Below are 21,518 nucleotides of genomic sequence, written 5' to 3'. Positions count from 1 at the left end.
GAATTTTTATCATAAGATCTAAACGTTTCAAGACATTTCACAATGTATATGTAACTAAATTTTATCATATATACAAGTATACACAATTACAAATATTTCTAAACAAAAATATTTGAATATATATATTAAAAAAGACTAGAAAACAATTAAACTCATCTAAATTGCATACTGAATCTCAGGAAAACAAAGGCACTATTATAAATAAATGAAAAGGCACAAATTTATGGCAGCTAACTATAATTATCACTAATAAAATAAAACAACAAAACACTCAATTACAAATAGTTTCTTTTGGCATCAAAAGAAATGTAAATGTAAATGTAATAGTAATATATGATTTCATGAAAATAGCAAAATAATGGCACAAAATAGAGCTAACAAATTGATAAAACTATCTAGAATAAGAAATTGTCAAGAACAAAGGAAAAAATATTATCAAAAATCAAATAACCGTTATAAGTTAATATATGAAGGATTAAAAAACAAGAAATAATGAATAAATTTTTCGAAGAAAAAGAGAAGGAAGTATGAATAAGCTCATTCTCATTTAACCATTTTGTCGGCGCAGCAGAGCTAAGAAATTAAGGGAAAACTAAAGAATCAAACATCTTTAATCAGAAAAAAATAGACTAGCTGAGTGGAAAATGAAATATGTACTTAAATGATGCATAGATTACTGAATATAAAAATACAAAACAAAGTTGGTATTTCAGTGATACTTACTTATTTTAGTGATATTTACTTATAAATATCTACTTTTTGAAGCTTATTTATTAGGCTAATATTGAATCTAAGAGCTTGTTAAAGCAAGCCAAATTTCGAATTAATTGAATAACGAGTCAAACAATTTTTAAATTAATGACATTTCCAAGTTTATAAAATGAAAATATCCATTAAAGCTTTTATCAGATAATGAGCTGTACCATATTCACCAGCTGGAGCTGAATCATAGAAATATTGACACATTCCTTGAGCACCATCACAACGCTTCCCAGATCCACAACATTCCATTACAACTGTTTCCATTTTCTTCTGTCAGAATAAGATAATCTTATTACCTTATTAATTTATTATTATCAAAATTGTCAGCCATGCTTAGTGTAATGCATTCAGAAAATATGCAAAAAAGATTCAAATTATCAGCGACCAAAATTAAACGAAGTTACTTCAAAAAATTGCTTCACTATATTAGTATTTAAAGTTTATACTTACTATTCGAGAGCCTACGATGGACAGTATTTAAAAGTTCATTACATGATTTGTAAGATTTTAAATATCAAATTATCAATTTCCAAATTGATGAACAATCGAATTACTGGAAACAATATGCACTAAGCTTAATGACAATTTAGTGTATATTGTTTCCAACATTGTTAGATTGTTAAAAATAAATGAATTATAATAAAATTACTATAGTAACGAATAAAATGAGCCAAAAATTATAATTAAAATTTGAAAATTCCTATCGTATAAAATGGTATTAACTAAGCAGTCTTAATAAGATAATAAACTAACATTATGCTCAACAAATAATTCGTTTGCTCTGCGTAGTATAGAATCTACTACAAACGATTGATCATAAGGTATATTGGGACTGTCAGTTTTCAATAATATATCCATTCTGCTTAAAAGTGATAAAGCTTCTATCATAATTTCACGATATTCGGGTTGAGCAATCTAAAATATTTTTGCACTTTTTTTTTTACAAAAATTTATGGGAATCAATGAAAAATTCATAGCATCTACGCTAACTAACTCCATTCAGTCTATTTAATCAACATGATATTATCATCATTGATCAATAACACTGCTTTCCTAAATTTCATCGTTATTTTAAATTTGTTATTAAATAATTTTCGTCTAATCCAAAAAAGTTTCACTTTTCGTGAAATACACAAATAATCACTATTCTTTCAAGATAAAAATAGCTATATATGGATAGTTTCGTATGAAAGAATTTTTTACATGAACTGTTGTTTGGTTCAATCTGCTTAAAGTGCGCTTTAACTTTCAGCACTCGAAAATACTGAATATAATGAGCCAAATAAAAACGAAATCAAAATGATGCAAACCTGATTTAATACTTCCTCAACTTGTAACGCAAATTTGATTTCTCTACGTGTCATCTGAAAATGATAAAAAGTAGGCTGATGTTGAGGAGTTTCATTTTATTTCAGTTTTCCATTCAATTGCCTAATTTTGCAAACCTTTCAGCAATTGTCGTCACTTGATTCGTGGATAGACAACTCTCTACTTCGCATAGTTGTAATCTCAGTATTATTTCAATAACGTATCTGAACTGGAATTCGATCGCATAAATTTCCAATACTCGTAAAAAATCGAATATTTCCTTTTTTTTTTCTTATTAAATAGTGAAATTAGCAAACCTCCTGTGTGACACCCCAATGCAGAACAATATGATTGATTGACAGACCACGTGGAAAACGCCGTACAGTATCCCACAACATCTATAAGAAATTAAATCGTTACGCATCGATGATAAGAGCAAATGTAAGAGCAAATTTTCAAAAAAAAAAAAAAAAAGAATTTTAATGATAAGAGTAAATTTTTATTCCAAGAAGCATATATTCCATGCACTTTATTCGATTAATTTTTAATAATTCGACAGAGCAAAACAAAAAAGAAAACGCGTAATTTTCCTTTATGGGTTCTCATTAATCTGTATATCATTTAAAAAGAAATTGGAAAAAAATCAAACATACTGCATAAAAATTAGGTGGAACCCTATTCAAAGCTCCATCAATTCGACGATGTCTTAGCCAAATACCGAATTGGAAATTTTCGGCTTCGTCAACATCTATTTCTTCAGAATCAGTTGGAGCCAATGCATTCATATCAACATCCATAGTACTATCACTCACTATCATGGATCTCCGTGACTACAATTATATGTGTCAAACAATAGATATGTAATGTATATTATCTATTAGAATTTTAGTTTGAAGATTTGCAAAATTCAAAACAGTGTTTTCGAAGCAAAATTAAAAAAAAAAAGACTTCATAAAATATGAAAATTACTTTTCGTTCCTCGATTTGTTTTCTTATAGAACCCAAACCACTACGTTGCTCTTTTGCACCAGATTCGGCACCCATACTAAAATCTTCCAGAAGTCGACCGCTTAACAACAATAACAGCATTGATTTTACTTGAAATGGTGAAAGTTGAAATAATTTCTGTGTCGCATCAATTCCACTGATACTACTAAAACGAGCCAGCTCACTGGCTAATACCTGAAACAATCATATAATTTAATTGTTCATATTTCAACAAATGATCCAATTTAATTCAATTTCTTAATTAAATCATACAAATAAATCTTTACTCATAAAATTACATAAAATATTGGAAAAAAGAAAAAAATTTTTTATTTTCAAGTAATGAAAAAGCTAAAATTACTTATTACATTACCAAAAATGCTTGATAAATTCCGGAGAGAATTGCAATATTTTATATATTGCAATATTATATATAATATATATATATATACAAATAATTAAGTACCAATTTTCTAAAGTTCACGATGATTAGGAATCAGTCATTTAATTTTGTCAAACCAAAGAGAGATTATCAAAAATCGCAGATTTTTGATAATCTCTCTTTTTTTTTGACAAATCACAAAAATCACAGATTTTTGATAATCTCAAATTATAAAAACACCTGTATAATTAGTCCAATACGTATTCTGAACATTTCTACAAACAAACGCGGTTCCGTTAACACCAATGAACCAAGACAAACGATAATTTCCTGCAGCACTTAGAAATATACAAATATAATCTAAAAATTTTTCTCATTAATTTTATTTTCAGTAAACTTAAATACACACTGCGGATAACTAACTATTGGATAATGCTTTTTTTGCATCAATTGGAAAAACGCTACTCTGTAAATGCTACATCAGAACTGATAAATCGACTCATTGGAACTATTTTTTGCTTTAAACCGTTTTGTACCAAAACCTATTTGTTCTTCTTTTTAATTAATAATAATTATTATTTTACTGTTAACATTATTTACTATTACTGTTGTTATTAATGCCGTGAGTGAATAGTAATTTGAGTTAATTTAAAGCTAAACAGATTATCAACACCACTAACTGCAAGATAAGAACAAAATAAAACGAGAAAAATCAAAGAAAAACAAAGTTCCCAATTAGTTACAATCACAACATGAATTTTTTCTTCCTCCATTTTAAAATATAAATTATAAATCTTGAATATATCACGGTCTACTATCAAACGTCAGCACTATTAGTGCACGATGTCAGCGAAAACCGTGATTTAAACTATTTTCTTGCGCCACATGGAACCACATGAACTTGAAAAACAGTGCAGTGGATGAACGAGCGCATTAGTCGCTTGTAGAAATCGATCCAAGATCATTAAACTGACAATTAGAAACACTGCCGCCTAAACCAAACTACCCTCCTCCCGATCCCCTCAAACGAACTCTACTATGTAGGGTAAATAATATTCGAATACTAACTTTCCCAGGGCATATAAATCAATATAATTTAAAAAACACTTAAATCTTATTTGAACTATATCTTAACATTGCTCATTGGAAAATAAAATTTTTGAAAGAAAAAAACACATTTTTACCTGTGACAAAGCATAACTATTCGCGTCATCGTTATAGATAAGCTTAAAAATTTCATGCAATTCTTCTTTAGTTTTTGGAGTTGTAATTGCTTGCTCATTCTTTGATGGCATACCAACTGTGATCTGCTTTTGACGTACTAAAAGATGAGTTACTGATTTGGATAATTCATCCAGTAAACGTTTCAACAATCCAAATGATAGACGAATCAAAGACCAATTACGACTTTCACATGCCTGAAAATATTCTACAGCATTCATAAAAATAGTACGACTGTGGTTTATATAGAATGATAATAATAATAATAATATAATAAAACAATATTTAATATACATATATTAAAGTGTTAAGAATAATATAGCTATATTTAGTGAATCATTTCTATTCTATAAGAAGCACTTTTGATTCTTTTTCCAGCAAATAAAAATTTTTGAAATGCTAAAAAATTAATGCAAATATTGAGAACCTTTAAATATATTTCTTCCATGAGTGCTCGAACGGTTGCACCTTTCATATTATTCAACTCAGTATCAAAATCAGGTCCTCTGAAACATTAAAATTATTACTACGTGGAATTTTTTCATAATGCTTAATAAGATTTTAACAAGATTAACATACCAAAACTAATATATTTTAGTGCATGTTTACTAATGAAAAAATCTATTACAGTTATTTATCTGTATGGTGCCAAGTCTGTTGTTGTGAGTTGAAAATGCTCTATCATCTTAGAATGAATAGGATGCATTCGAGAATATAAAATTGCATGATACATTATTATATAAAAATTTCAAATATTAATACTTTTTCATCCACAAATAATGAACAATGGATGCTTGCTCATCTAAAATACTTGTCCCAATTAACATATCAATCAAATCTGCTGTTGACATTTCGTCCATTTGTGCTGTATCCAATCTGGAATATCACTTATTAGCAATTAAACCTTGTTCTAATTTTATTTAGTATTAATATGATCACTGGACTGAGAATCCTAGTTTATTAATCATTTTATTCATTGATCATTTTTAGTTTATTGACCATTTACTAAACGATAGTCACATAATTACATACCATACATACACATAATGGTAGTTGACCGATATTCACCTTAATTTAAGGTATTATCATAGAGTAAGAAAATTATCGTAGATTATCTTAGAGTAAGAAAACTAACTTTTTTTCTGAATCGCCACTAGATGTACTTCTTAGAGATACTGCTGACGATGTTCGTATCTTAAATATTGGTATATGAATGGTATTGATCAATTTTAACTGATCATTATTTTAAGATCGATAGACAACAGTTATGTATAACATTAAATATGCTTCATTATGAGGTATGAAAGGCAACAAGCTACGACATCTCTAAACACTTTGTATTTCATTTTTTTTTTTTTTTTTTTTCAGATTTTCTACAAATTCAAAATCCATCATGTTGCAATAAACTATGCAAAATTATATAAACTATATAGACTGTATAAAAACTATATAAAACGACAAACTATATAAAAACTATGTAAAAAGTGGATTCCATTATACTGCTAACTTAAAGCATTTCACTAAGTTTTTATTAAGCTTTTCTTTGTATATTTTTCAAAACTAAAATACCATGCTTTAACTTACAATAGTTGTGACTATCAAAAGTTAAAAAACAAGTCAATAAATAAACAAACCAAATCATCTGTAGAAGTACGTTTTTCAGGTGATAAAAAACGTTTCAAAGGTGGACATTTATCATTTGTTGAATTTGGACTGCTTTGTTCTTGTTTACCATAAGATAAATATAATTTGATGAGATCTAAAAAAGAGCTCATAAAATCAGCATTACAGCAGAACAAGACGAAATAATACTACATTACTGGGATTCAACGAATAGTGGTATAATATTATCTTTATTGAAATACTGAAGAAAAAATCAAAAATTTAAAGTACTGAAATAAATTACAAAATACCTTTTTTATCTGGTAAAATTGTCTGTAAATTTTAAAATTACTAATTTGTAATCATTTTGAAATAAAATCACCTTGATCATCGCTATCAATCATAATACTACGATGTCGCATTGAAGTTTTGTATACAATACTATAGCGCTCAGCATTACTTCTCAATGATAATTGTTCAGGCAATGATTGTAATGGATGAACTGAAAATGTGACATTTTTCAACAACGGAAGTATACTCAGCACTTTCTCATTTTTCTGTTACACCAAGGATTGAATAATCATTTATCACAGAGATATAATGAAACTCTCTGTAATAAAGCTAATGGGGAGACATACTACTTTAGATATATCTAAATTTCGTGTACAATCAAAATTTATCATAATTGGTCTAGAAAATTCATGGATTTTTTGCTTATCAATCGTGTATAATAATTTACAAGCAAAATATAAGAGTAATAATTTACGCCTTTAGTTAGAATTCTTTCCTTTATTTGTATAAAATCCATACTTAGTTTTAAATTATCAACGTTCGAACATGGTAGATTTCGATGCATTGCTCCCTCTTCTTCTTTAAAAATCAAATCTTCAGCATTATGCCCATAAAATTCCAATTTGCTAACTGCTGTGGTTCGGAAAAAATCCGATATATTCTTCATGACTACTCTGAAACAAAAGAAGTAAAAATAAAAAACGAATGCTTTGCTTTAGCAAACTTACTGCATCGCATATTTGCAATTAATTACTAACAGAATTAAAAAACACTAACAAATCACTTCTGATAGTATGAAGTAACATTTTGAAAAATCCATCAGCCTAGTACTTACTATGCGTCTATTTATATGGCCATAAATCTTACTTATAATTCCTGTTTCAGGATTTATCACTGCTTAAATTTTAAACCTAAAATCTAGTCCAGGTACTAATTTCAATAACACTCGCATATTATTTTTATTGGTTGTCATCGTGAACACTTTCAGTAATATATCAATCTTTTTCTGTATTTATCAACAGAAATTAAAAATTTACTAGTAGAAATAAGAGTAGTTTAAACATACCTTGCGCCACCAATATAACCTGTTGCAATTTTTTTGATCGTTCCTATAACGGATGCTTTCATGTGAACATCAGTAAAGGAACTATCACTTGGTGTCATATCCTAAAAGCAAGAACAAATCCTTTGTATTAAATGAAAAGTGAATGAAAGAAGCTATCACATTATGATCTGAAAGCACGAATCAGAACAGTACATTGCATGATCATACAAACAACATTTTTCTTTTATGTTGAAAATAATTTCTTGTTATCATTTATTTTCCTTTTTCTCATTCTTTCTTCACTTTTTGTTCTCCTTTTCTCTAGTACCTTTTCATTTCTACCTGGTTGAATAATACTTCATTATCAAATCTTTGATCTTGAGTAGAGTGTTAAACGATAAAGAATTAAATTTCTTAAATTGAATCATTAGCTGGAAAAGTACAACAGTAAGTTTAAAAGTAACGAATAATTATGGAAGAACAGCAAACCATAGTGAAATGAGATCACTATATGATAAGAAATAAACTTACTGCTTCAAGCATATTCTTTGCAACAATTAGTACAATTAATGGTCGACCAGATACTGACGTGTTATTCCAACTGCTATATATATATTGAAGCTCTGAACTCCATTCATTCATAAGAATTCGAATATCATACATCAAATATGAACGTTTTTGATCCATAAACTAAAAAAGGAAACGCATTACACGTGAGTATACTCTATGATAAAAATCAATCAGTGCATGAATGAGAACTAAAATAAAACATAATAACACATGCATAGACGATATCTTTAAAGTTTGAATAGATTATTACCTGTGGTGTGAAAATGACGAATTTTTGCCCCAGTTGATAAAGTTTACTAGTGCTGAGTACACCAATCTCACGATCCAAAGGACGACCGGTGAGTCCCAATTTTTCAGATTCTCCTAATCTAAAAAAAAAATAATAATAATAATATTAAAAAATACGATAAATCAATTTTTAAACAAAACATAATTCGTGAAATTTACTTTCCATGAATTAAATTATTTCCAATTGTTTACGAATGTCCCAAAAGATAATTTTATTCAATTATATTTTAATGTATATTAGTTAATGAATTTCCATCTTCTCGGAATACTCTACAATGACATCAGTGAGGAATAGGAAAAGTTCATCCATCCATTATTTCGAAAAACACAAAGTTTAATAAAACATGAAATAAATTTTAACTGATTTCTCATACTGTAACATTAAATAAAAAAATTAACAAAATGCAAACCTTGATAGAATTCGAGCAAATACAGATGGAGGTTGAATGCAAAATAATTCATCAATTTCACTAATATTCTGCACCTGTATATCTTGTGCCAACAGTTCTTGCTGTACTTCATATGTTTCAGCCAATATTGATACTTTAAAATTCAAAATGAAACATTTCAAACAATACATAAACAGGACAGCAAAATGAATGAATAAAAAAAGACAGCGAGAAAATTTTTTGATTAATATCTTAATAAAGCGATTTTTTATATTATAACATTAAATGATTTAAAAAGATACCTTGAACTTCGCAAGGAGGATGTTTTTCATATGCTGATAATCGCCTTCGTAATGGATCCAGTTCAGCTGGTGTTAGAAAACCATCATATAGTAAGCAACATATGATATACAGTGCTTGTGCCCATAAAAATGGTCTAAAAAAAACTTGGTGATATTTCAAATTATTTTATAAAACTATTCCAATGTTTATTTGCTGCGATGTAAATATGCCAGGATGTAAATTTCATCATGCATCAATAACATTACAAGTTTTTTTATCTTCAAAAAAGAAGTTCATAATGAATTCACAAGATACCTTCAAATAAAAATTTACCACCCATGAAAAACCAAAATAAAAAACGTGGACAGAAAATATTCAGAAATCATAACCTCAAAAAAGTTTACAATTTTTAACTTACATTGCTCCACAAGCTTCTCTAACTTGGCTACCACGTTGTAGCTTTTCTTCCGCCACTTTATCAAATGGTACTTTGTAAAGTTCAGGCACTAGTCGTAAACCATTGTCACTGATAACAATCTGAAACCTTTTCTCCTCATTTTTCAAAACAATTAATGCAAATTGCAACAAATATCCAAATAAATTGAACTTTATTTCCCAGACATTTTAAAGTTGAGATTAAGTAGGTGAACCGAAACTTTTCAATTCGAACTATTTCTCAAATATTTATACTAAAGTAGATTATTTTACGGACTACGAAATGCTCTACGGGTTGTTGCGAAGGACTACTCTTTGGCAAATTTTATTACTACTATTTAAAAACATCGTCAATTTTAAATGTATTTCTTCTTGACTTCTTGCAAAGGAAAATCAGACTTATGCTAAATTCATGGTGTCAAAAAAAGAAAAAAAAAAAAAAAAACAATTTCATACATCTTGCATAATTGTCCAGTAATGTTCAACCATAACATCGTCACGAGAAAACAAAGCATCCAGCATGAGAAAACAAATTGATAAAGGCCATTCACATTCTACATCTTCAAATTGTTGCAATTCAGAATTGTTATAATACAAACGAGATGGATCCTGAAAAATCAAAAAATACCGAAACTCTATAGTTATCAACATGGATCTACTGCTGGCGGCTATTTGGAGAAAGATCTTATATTGCTGTTAGTTAAGCTACGATCGATTTCACGACTTTAGGACATCTTTTTACTACTAAATTTTTAGTTAGAAATTTTTCGTTTTGCCTCCAATGGTGTTTTGTAACCATCACGTAGAAAACGTCGACAACCATAACGACCAAGCAACGTATCAATGATTGTTTGACGAGTAAGTTGAATTAAACTTTGCTCTTCCACTGCAAATGCCGGATATGAAATGATACTCAGAAGCGCCAAATCAGTTTCCTTAAATCATTTGAAAAAAAAAATCCTTAAATTAGCAAAAAATTGCACAAATATAAGGAGAACAAACAAATGAGGAGAAGTCAAATTGCAAAAGAAAAAAAAAGCCTAAAAAATATACTTTAGAAAATGATTCACGGGGCAACATTGATGTCAACAAAGCTGAACATTGCTGAATTTGATCCGGTAATACATGAATAACAGATCCTGAAAAAAAAAAAAAAAATTGGCAAGATTAAAACAAGAAACAAACCTCAAAGATGATAGTCTCCTTATCTTCTTCTCTTTTTTACAAAAATAAGCAAGAAAAGAAAGATGGAGTCAATTGACAAATATTAAAAATTTAACAATTCATGAATGCATGATATAAATCGAAGTATCGATAATATGAAAACATTTTAAATCAAGAAAAACCTTTTGAACCATCTCCAAACAAATCGCCAACATCATTGAGAGCTTGCAATGCCGCTTTAACCATACCAACACTACTAGAGTTTAGTTCTCGTATTCCTTGGTTTGTTTTATCACCACGTTCCCAAACACCATAGTCCTCAAATTTATTCATAATAAGAGAAATTACATGAAAAAGAAAAGACGAACGAACAAACAGACAAAAACTGACCACCAAACGATGGTTAGCTCTGGACTAATTTCTTATTCTAAAAATGGATTTTAATTTCGAATACTACGTCAGAATTACATACCGAAAAAAAAAATTTTGGAGTAAAATTTTCACATCAATTGAATTGTCAATAAATTTCCTAGTAAAATAAAACAGTAAATGAAAAATTTTCCATAAGTACTTGAACGAAACCACTACTGATGCATATTTGTAAAAATGAAAACAGCTACCGGTGTTCGATAACCCGCTTCGATGTAATACACCAAATTTTGTACAAAAGCAACTTCATCAAAATTTCGAACAATTTGCAGTCCTAAAACTTGCAATATTGTATACTTATTTGTTGTAACTAATTTAATATTTTGATAATAAAAAAAAAAAACGTAATAATAAACTGGAAAAAACTGAACAAAGAATCAGAAATGCGGGTAATATTTTTGTTCACTTAATTTATATTCCAATATGTCTTTCAAACCAATATAATAATGGTTAAATATATTTTCCAAACTGACTGACATTCGGGGCTGCCATTTCATCACTAAAGCTGTCGTCTAAACTAATAAGATCATTAAAATCTCAAAAAAATTTTATAATTTTTCTTCAAAGCTAATTCATGCTTCTCAAGGTTACATTTACCTGATGCCGTTAATTGGGCTAGTGTTAGTAGAAAGAGTGATATTGCATCAATTTGCAAATGTCCCCATTCATCATCACCAACAACAGCATTCTTTGTTTGTGCTGAATATTTAGCATGAAGAGCATCATTTTTACGCTGATATAATTTGAACTGTTCAACCTTATTTGATTGACGCATCATACATTCCAACAATGACTGCATAGTTTTCACACTAAAATTATTGAAAAAGAAATGATGCAAACCAATGTAATGAAAAAATGCGCACTTCAATGTACAATGATAAGAAACTGATGATAAGAAAATAAAACTCCCACAATGTTATTATGATACTTAATCAGATCACTGTCATAATGCTATATGCTGTTTATTTCACAAAATTTAATACGTAATATTATAGCCAGTGATATTTCCGAATGTCCAAATGGTTAGCAAATAAATGGCTAGACTGTTAATCTAATCGATGAAACAACAAAACACTTATCATTACTGACATTCTATCTTTAGTCCAATGAAATAATTTACCAGGTTAATCCTAATTCATTTGCTTTAGCGAGATCTTCGTTTACATCGGCACTTTTTTGGTATGCACGATACATTGCCCATATTGCATGAGTTGCATATAAATTATCACGCACCCAAGCATGATCAGGTGAACCCTCAAATATGAAAAAATAATAAATAAGTATAGAAGGAGATAAAAAAACAAAGAAAAAAAAAAAAGAGCAACTCTTTACATTTCCCATAATAATAAAAATAACCTGAAATAAAGCAAGTTATTAATGCATCATAAATGAGTAATGGTAATATACTATATGCTGTTTGAAAAAACTTCTGTTATCCAGAATATGATAATGTAAATTTATTTTTTAACTAACCTACCAGAATAAAACAAATAACTGCGTCTCATCTAATAGTTAATTATTTAATTTGAAGCAGAAACAGTTTGAATTTCAGCCATCTAATAATTATCTAACCAATCTTGAGTATTTGCAAAATCAGCATCACACACAAAAAGTTACGTACAATAACCAAATAACATTTAATTCATTATTAAACAATTAGCAAATAATTCAGCTAATTAAAAAAGGAATCAAACAATTACTTAATTATATCATGCTAAGTTATTCGTCCAGAAACATTTCTTCTGCTCTTTTTCTTCTTCATTCTCATCATGAATTATTCCGTTTTGAAATTTAATTTAGAATTTTGTGAAAAACCATACCTCTATGTCATTGGTGAATAAGCCAGTAACAGGATTTTGATATTTTAGAATGGTCTCTTCAACAAGATGCATCAAACAGTCCAAACGTACACTAGAACCACTTCTCGAACGCATTCTATTAATCAATTTGTTCACCCAAAAACTTCCTTTAAAATCCTGAAAAATCGTAATCCGGAAGGAATATCATCTTTTCTCATCATTTGACATGAACATTTCTTCTGTTCTTTTTCTTCATCTTATCATGAATTATTCCGTTTTTGCAAATTTATTTCAGAGTTTTATGAGAAAAAAAATTCACGTTTTCCAATCCGAATCTTTAACATTATGAATGTAATACTATATATTCATTATAATCCTCCAAAACACGTGAAAACACACGCAAAAAAAAGATAAGTAATCGTATAAATGATATGTACGTACGTAAATAATCACATAGAAAGATAACGTATAAAAATATATAACTGATTAGTATTTTTTGAGAAATGAGTGATAAAATTTGCAGGACAGAACACTTTTGATGAAATTAGAGAGTGATAAGATATGCGAGAGAGAACGCTTTTCGTGAAATCAGAGAGTGATAAGATTTGCAAGATAGAACGCTTTTGATGAAGTTAAAGAGTGATAAGATTTGCAAGATAGAATGCTTTTGGTGAAGTTAGAGAGTGATGAGATTTGCAAGATAGAATGCTTTTGATGAAGTTAGAGAGTGATGAGATTTGCAAGATAGAATGCTTTTGATGAAGTTAGAGAGTGATGAGATCTGGACGACTGTAAGGCACAATATCTCCTTGAGGACATACAAAATGCGCCCGGAAGCTAAAATCCAGTGGCTGGGCTTATGCCCAAGTTGCAAACAAAGGAAGCAGCTATGGGATGAAACTTTATGTCTGGTCGTGTTTAAGGTCAGATATCTGCCTTATGGGTTGACCTTTTATGAAGTTCACTAATGGAATAATAACTTTATTATTTTTTATCCACACAATATATTATCAACGAATCTTGAAAATTTATGATAAGTAATGAAAAATGTTAAAGTAATCAAGAAAATAATTTGAAAAACTTTTATAAAATTCCAAATAGTAATTAAAATTTACGAATAACATTTAATAAATAAATATAAAACCTTCCAATTTATGAATAACATATGTTTCTTCTTTTTTTTTTTTCAGTGAGTTTTAAATCATAAATGATTCATATGATTAGAACTACTGTCCGATTGAATAGATGGATTAAACGGAATGATTTAATAGCTAATATCTTGCATATTGTCCGGAATTCAAATACATGAAAGTATATGAATTGCACAATCAAACTACACATTAACAGTTACAACATTAAAATACATAAATTTATATATTCAGGAATGATTGAATTTAGCCAATCTGTAAAATTATTACATATCTTTTCATGTCTTAGTTTTACTTGAGTCTCTAATCTCATAAGAAAAAACCAAAATCCATTAAAATCTCTTAAGATTACCAAATTTTTGAGCGTTTAAATTCTATCTAACTTCAATTACAAAATCATTAAAATTAACTTTTGTATTTTTGCTATATTATGAATGATTTCATTTTCTAAAAGTACTAATGATATTACCACTAATGAGATCCTTTTTTTTTCTATTTGGAATCAAAATTTTGTAGAAAGATTGAATTTAAGTCAAATTTGGTAGTAAAGCAAGAAAATTACTTCATAGTATCAAAGTGAAAGCTATTTTTTCACACGAAACAGCATAGAAAAATTATGCATATTACAATTCCATGTAAATAGAAAACGAAAATTCGAATTTAGTTATCATTTATTTGACATTTAATTCTTTCTTTTTTTAGAGATGCTTGGCATGCTTAATGTAAGTTTAATTCGAATTTAAGTAATTTGAATGAATCCAAGTCTAATTCGCTTTAATTAGACCTCAATACTGAATGTGCCATAAGCGTTTAAATTTAAATTAATTCTATTATATTGAGATATTAAATTGTTTTATTTATATAGCTAAAATTGTTATGAAACATTGCATGATATGAACAAATTTAATAATTAAATTATCAATGAGGATCACTACGGGATCTTATTATAGACCAAAGATCAATACATGAATATAATTTCTTTTCTTGATTACCAATCTCAATTTGCATCCTGTATGGTATATTATCCGGAAGTACTTTGATAAAGAATCGAAATTCACTCAAGTCAAGCGTTACTGGTAATTCTTGCTTCCCAGGTTTTATTGGACATCGAATGCTTTTATTGCATTGCACCAAATTATCACTGAAAGTAATTTTCTAAAGTAAAATTCAAATTTTAACTAACATTCGGGACGAAAAAAAATTTTTTTTGTTTTTTTGATAACAATTTAAAAATTTGCACTACAATAAATTTTTGAAATCTGACTGTGATATAATGATTATGATGACATGGTAGATGTCATTACTGTAGCTTACAGTATCCCAAAAGTTGGAATTCGATGCCATCCGCAGCCAAGCCATCCTCCCCATTTGTATAGTTTGATAGATGATTCCAAATTATCATATTGTTCACCGGTATTTGTTATATTAGCTAATATAATAAATGGTTTTATTGCAATGATTGGATATCTTTCATTATCTGTAAATAAATATTTTTTTTATTTTTCCTTTTCTATTTTCATTGAAGATTTGAAATATTTTACAAATTTGGTAAGTTATTTTGAAAATTTTGCAATTTTATGAAAAAAGAAAGAAAATCATCGTTTTTTTTTTTTTTTAAAAAAGCTTTACTCAAATTATACTGCAATTAAGTTTGTCTCCAAAGTAAAAATAAAAAAAAAAATTCATTTCTAATCAATTTATCAGTTTAAAAAAAAAAAAGAAAAAATAATATTTTCATACAAAAGCAAGTAAGGAGATAATAATTATTAACAATAATTTATTAAATCCGTGTACAAATGAATGAAAATTTTATATCCAATGAAGTATAATTGTTAATCTTATTATAAAATGAATATTGATGCATATTCGAGAATTATTGATGCTTCTAGCAAAAAATTATTTCATTTTTTCTTTTTTAATAAAGTAAACAAACAATTTTCATCCATGAGCGTTATATTATGATATATTATAGGTCCATCTGAGCAAGTTGTCCAAACAAAATTCGATTCGGTACCATTTGGAGCTTTACAAGTAATTTCACATAGAGATACTTTAGCTACTGCAAACAATGCTATCACAAATAACATTTTAAGCATCTGAAATCAATTAATGAAATTCTGAAATAATGATGCAAAAATTTAGTTTGAATTTTAATATTATAAAATTTCATTAGCAATGTATTCTATCTAGACGAGACTCAGAACAATAAATTTTAATATTTTCTGTTAAGCAGTAATAGAATCACAAAATAATGCAAAAAATAACACATTAGGAATAAATACCTTCAAAAATTTTACTTTAAAATCTAAATTTAAAATTTTAAATATTTTTTTGCTTTTTTTTTTTTAATGCTTGAATTAAGTCTTAAACTAAACATGACAACAAGAATTGAAAAATATGTCAAAACAAAGGAATGAATTAAGTTTTTCAAAATATGCAAAATTTTCTACTTATAATTATTTTCAATAAGTGACCAAAAAAGCAAACTAATTTAATTTCATGCCGTAAATTAACGACAGTAATGATAATAGTAATAGTGGGAATAAAATTTATAGTTTTTTATTTTTTGTTTTTAATTCAAAAAACAAGTGAATAAAATTCAGTTGCATTTATAAGAGAGAAAAATTTGTTGTTTAAATAAAATATTATTGTTTCGAATAACAGCTGATTATTACACCAATCATTCTCTAATCAATTCATTCATTCTGATTGATTTTTCTATCAATCAATTTGTTTTTTTTTTTTTTTTTTTTGCTTGATTCTAACAATTTTTTTAATGATATACATTTTTTGCTGAATAAAATAATCGCATAAAGTATTAGTTACAAATAAAATTTGTTATAGCATTAAAAAAATATATATATATCATGTATTTGTTTTTTTGTAAAATTGAATCAAATTTCATCGTTTAATTGAAACTTTCATGTCCATACTGAATAATTCAGGCAAATATTTTTTTAGTTTTATTATTTCGAATCACATTTTATGCTAAACTATTATTAAAGCGTTTGTTAATTCTATATGCAACATTTTTATTTTTTATTTTGTTTTGTTTTATCTTGTTTTCAATGTGTCCTGTATAGATTTTTTTATTTGAATTGGATGTTAAACAAATGATTAACTTCAATCGGTGAATTAATCAAAAGAATGATTGCAATTTTACTATTGTTTTCAACATTATCATTCATCTTTCTAATTAGTAAATATTATCTGTTATAACACATATGAAATAAAATCAAGAAAACAATTTATCTTTTTTTTTTTTTTTTTTTATTAATCATTATTTATTAATAAGGCAAAATTAGTGATATTAAATAAAAATTAAATGTGTAAGTATCAGCAGATAATTTTATTTTATATTAGCTATAGTTATAAGTAGTTTATAATACTAGAACATTTGTGAACCACAGTTAATAGCACAAAGCAACTTCTATCTATTTAAATAAAAAATTATCATTAAAAGGAAAAGGCGAGCAAATGAAATATTTTGATTGCGTAGTTATTACTAAATACTAGCAGGAATTATTATTACAGCAAAATAATCATAAATAAAACCAGTTGTAGAATGTTAATGTTACTTTATGTTGTAAGACGTAATGGAAATAGCAAAATTCGGCGACAAATTTTATAATATAAACCTTATTGATTGTAATACTTAGTGTTTTATTTCATCTTTTCACTTTTTGGAATAAGTAATGTTAGCGAATAACAATAATTATCTAATAACAGTAATAATAATAATAATTAATAACAATAATAATAATAATAATAACAATGATAATAATGATAGCAATAATAGCAATAATATTAGTAATAATAATTTACTTAACCATAGAAAGTGAATGGAAAAAGACTATTGCACCACTTAATGACAAAGCATACAATAAGCCGATCAAAATATTCTTTGATTTATTATTACATTAACGATTAACCATATCTGAATTGATTAAAATAAGAAATTTTGGAATAAATCAGTATATTTCATTAACATTTTATAAAAGCTATAATATGTTCATATGATACAAAGGTAAAAATGCAAAATTAGCTAATTATTGCGTAGCAAATAAACTTTCAAAATGATAGGAATACGTGTAATGTATAAAATAATAGCTAGCATAATCATTTTTATTTCTTTGATTATATGATCGTATAATTACATCATAATTATATTTTATTAATAAATATTTTCTTGATTTTCTCGTTTCAGCCATTTTATACTTTATGAATGATAAATAACATGTGTACATCACTGATTGTTACAGTTTTAGTTTATACAACATTAATTACTTTCATTAACTGTTGAAATATTCGTTTAGATTTTATATGACCAACAGCTACTACAGTACCTCTGTAACTGTCGTACTGTATTCAATGGTTACAGTATGGTTCGACCGCACTACGGTATTTGCATTGTATTATCATTGATTGTTACAATACCTGTCCTGCTAATAAATATGTAAAAATTCACATGCAATCGATCATCCCTGATCACTGATTTATGATCCCATGAAAATCTATGAATATTGTCGTGAAATCACATGTTACTGTGCGCACATGGTAGTCACTGATGTTTGCAAAAAAAGAGTTAATTAATTGGAAGCAATTAATTGTTTGCGAAAATGACAATGTTTACTTATTGGCAGATATTAATGTTACAAATTGAAAAAATTGTGGATAAAAAAAACATTGAAACAATTATAAAAACAAAATGTGTGAAATAGACAAAGGTCAAATATTTAAACAAAAAGAAAAAAAAAAGAGGAAAGAAAAAAGTTTTTTTTTTTTTAAATTTCATGCGGAAATATTTATAATTTTTGTAATTTAAAAATTTTTTTGAAACCATGTACTATAGATATTTTGTGAAAATTTGTGGAAAATTCTCTCTCTTGTTTTTCTTTTGTTTTTTTTTTTTCAAACTTATTTTTCAAGTTTTTTAACGCAAATTTTTGAATTTTTTTTCAGTTTGAAGAAAATTTTTTTCCTTGCTTTGTCAAATTATATATAATTTCATTTTTTTTTTTTTTTTGAAGTGGCTTAAATGATTGATGAGATAAATATGATAAACAATTAGGAATGTATCAGGAATTGTTTGAAAATTCTACGGAAGATATCAAAAATATTATGATAGAAAAATATAAATAAAATAATAAATTTAGAAGTGATTTATCATGATGTTTTCAAATTTCATTGATATAATTGATAAGTGAGATGTGAACTGATTGAAATTGATATAAAATGAAATTGGTTGCATCGCTACAATCGTTTATTCAAACTAAGAGGTAGAAATTTTTTACAATATTTTTCACAAATTAATTTTAGTATACGAAATAAAATTTAGTGAATTGAAATTTCTTAATTTTTCTATTTGGAAAATTTAATTTGTTTAAATATTACATTTGAGAAACTAAAGTTCTTTAATTTTTGTAAACTTATACATTTATACACAACCATTTTTTGGTTTGAACATTATCATTGATTTGAAATTAAATATAAAGCTAGATTCAGTATGAAAGAAGTAATAAGATAGGAAATTTTAACTACTAAACTGCGAAAAAGCATCACATTTCAAAAAAAAAAAAAATTTTTCTTAAATTTCAAAAAAAATTTTTTTAAATCAATTTTTTTCAATTTCAAAAATTTCATATTATTTGACAAATTATTGAAAAAAAAAAAATGGTCACCAAATTTTTTTTTTTTTTTATTTTTATGATATAACCCCCTTTATCTTTGTGTTTATTTCATTTTCAATAAAAACGATTTCATCGCCTCGAAACAAATTTAGGTTATTCGTATTCAATGTGAATTGCTCTGTTTACTATCACTTCACGTGTTTCTCAAATATTTATCTTTTGATTCAAATATTTTAAATTTTAATTGTTCACAAGTTAATCAATTCATTAGACATTAAATTTTTATCAATGACTTAATAAATAAAAAGAAAACGGTATAGAAAGATAAGCTAAACTACTGTTTTTAATTTTTTTATAATTTTTCAGGATTCAAATATAGGCAATTTGTAGGTTCATATCAGTAACTAGAATAAACTATTAATTTAATAAATTGTCAAATAATTTCAAATTAAAAGAGAAAATGTATGTAAAAAAAAAAGAGAAAATAGATTTAATATTTCACAAATATTAATACTATGCCGGAAATACTTTATTCTTCTTCAATGGTACCATAAAATATTAAAATCTGAAATACAAAAATGTTAATTACTAAAAAATTTATTGCTACTATTGTTAAAATCTTCATTAATCTAACTGATAATTTAGTTCAAAATTAATAAAAAAAAACATACTACGCAGATGATTTTCGAATTTGTAAAGTTTTAATTTTTTTAATATATTAAAAAAAAAAGCGTCTGTTAATCATTTAGCAATCACAACAACTTATTTTCTTTGCAAACTTAAATTGTTCAAGAAGAACGTTCCCAGTTGAAGAAACTATGATTTAACTTAATTTATTTTATTAATTCAGATTTAAAAAAATTGTAGCTTAAAATCTAATGCATTCCATTAATTCTGATTTCTATTTAAATATTTAATACAATTAATTCTACTTCAAATTATATCTAATATTGTGATAAGTTAAATTGTTATCAGTTTGTTCTTTTTTTTTTATCTATTCCTTATCGCTTCTTCATTATCTGTCCTTCATTAATATCTTTCTATTCTTATAAATATATCATTTTATATGCATTTTAATCAATTTCAAAGAAATTAATCGATTTTTTTCGTTAACTTCATCGAAAAATTTGATTAAATTTAAAATTAAAATACATTTGAATAAAGCTTTCAAGTAAAAAGAATGATAATAGCATTGCATTCAACAATTTTTGTATTTTTTGATTTCTAACTTTTAAATTATAAAATTGATTCCTTTATCACATTGTTATTCCTTGCAAAACTATTAAATTAATTTTTATTTTCACTTTTCCATTTAATTTTAATTTTTTTCCCTGACTTCACACCTAGCAATAGTTAATTTTACAATTTCAATAAATACTTTTTTTTTTTCCTTGTCAATAATAATTTCTTTTTTTTTTTTAAATTTTTAGTACATTTTAAACAAATAATATATGTTTTCCGGTTATGGATAATTTTTTCGGGACAACTGATCACTTTAAAATTTAATAAATAATCGACGAATTTGAAAAAAATTCGATTTCAGGACAAAAAATAAAAAAATTAATGAAAGAAATTTGATAGATAATTAAATATCAGCTCATTAGGTGTATTTGACGTATTTGTTTGAAAATTGATTTAGGTTATTCATTTCTCATTGAATTTAAAATTTGATTTAAACACTATGAAATTATTTCGTGCATGCAAACGACGATATATCAATTTCAAGAACTTACTACTTCCGTCATTTTTGAATAACCTACGTCAATTTTCATGTACGTAAGCAAGT

General features: G+C 26.5%; 2 protein-coding genes across 2 annotated transcripts; both read right to left on the bottom strand.

Moving 5' to 3' along the window:
• Window positions 1-873: 873 nt before the first annotated feature.
• Bm2199 (phosphorylase B kinase alpha regulatory chain, putative) lies at window positions 874-13,089 on the bottom strand (the record flags this gene model as incomplete). Its single annotated transcript, XM_001896008.2, has 28 exons — window positions 874-1,032; window positions 1,516-1,677; window positions 2,073-2,126; window positions 2,388-2,468; window positions 2,724-2,900; window positions 3,040-3,252; window positions 3,680-3,769; window positions 4,624-4,857; window positions 5,088-5,166; window positions 5,423-5,536; window positions 5,796-5,854; window positions 6,295-6,419; window positions 6,645-6,764; window positions 7,073-7,227; window positions 7,620-7,720; window positions 8,130-8,288; window positions 8,419-8,536; window positions 8,867-8,999; window positions 9,148-9,281; window positions 9,546-9,664; window positions 10,019-10,171; window positions 10,339-10,497; window positions 10,616-10,701; window positions 10,909-11,044; window positions 11,347-11,429; window positions 11,753-11,964; window positions 12,276-12,409; window positions 12,976-13,089. 28 exons carry the CDS (start codon window positions 13,087-13,089, stop codon window positions 874-876), a joined length of 3,663 nt encoding a protein of 1,220 aa, XP_001896043.2.
• Window positions 13,090-15,020: 1,931 nt separating this feature from the next.
• On the bottom strand, window positions 15,021-16,198 carry Bm4020 (Uncharacterized protein; the record flags this gene model as incomplete). Its single annotated transcript, XM_001896006.2, has 3 exons — window positions 15,021-15,243; window positions 15,417-15,579; window positions 16,036-16,198. 3 exons carry the CDS (start codon window positions 16,196-16,198, stop codon window positions 15,021-15,023), a joined length of 549 nt encoding a protein of 182 aa, XP_001896041.2.
• Window positions 16,199-21,518: the final 5,320 nt, after the last annotated feature.

This window comes from Brugia malayi (genome assembly GCF_000002995.4).
Source record: "Brugia malayi strain FR3 genome assembly, contig: Bm_v4_Chr1_scaffold_001, whole genome shotgun sequence".
Classification (NCBI taxonomy): Eukaryota; Metazoa; Nematoda; class Chromadorea; order Rhabditida; family Onchocercidae; genus Brugia; species Brugia malayi.
This window is presented reverse-complemented; position numbering and strand designations above follow the sequence as displayed.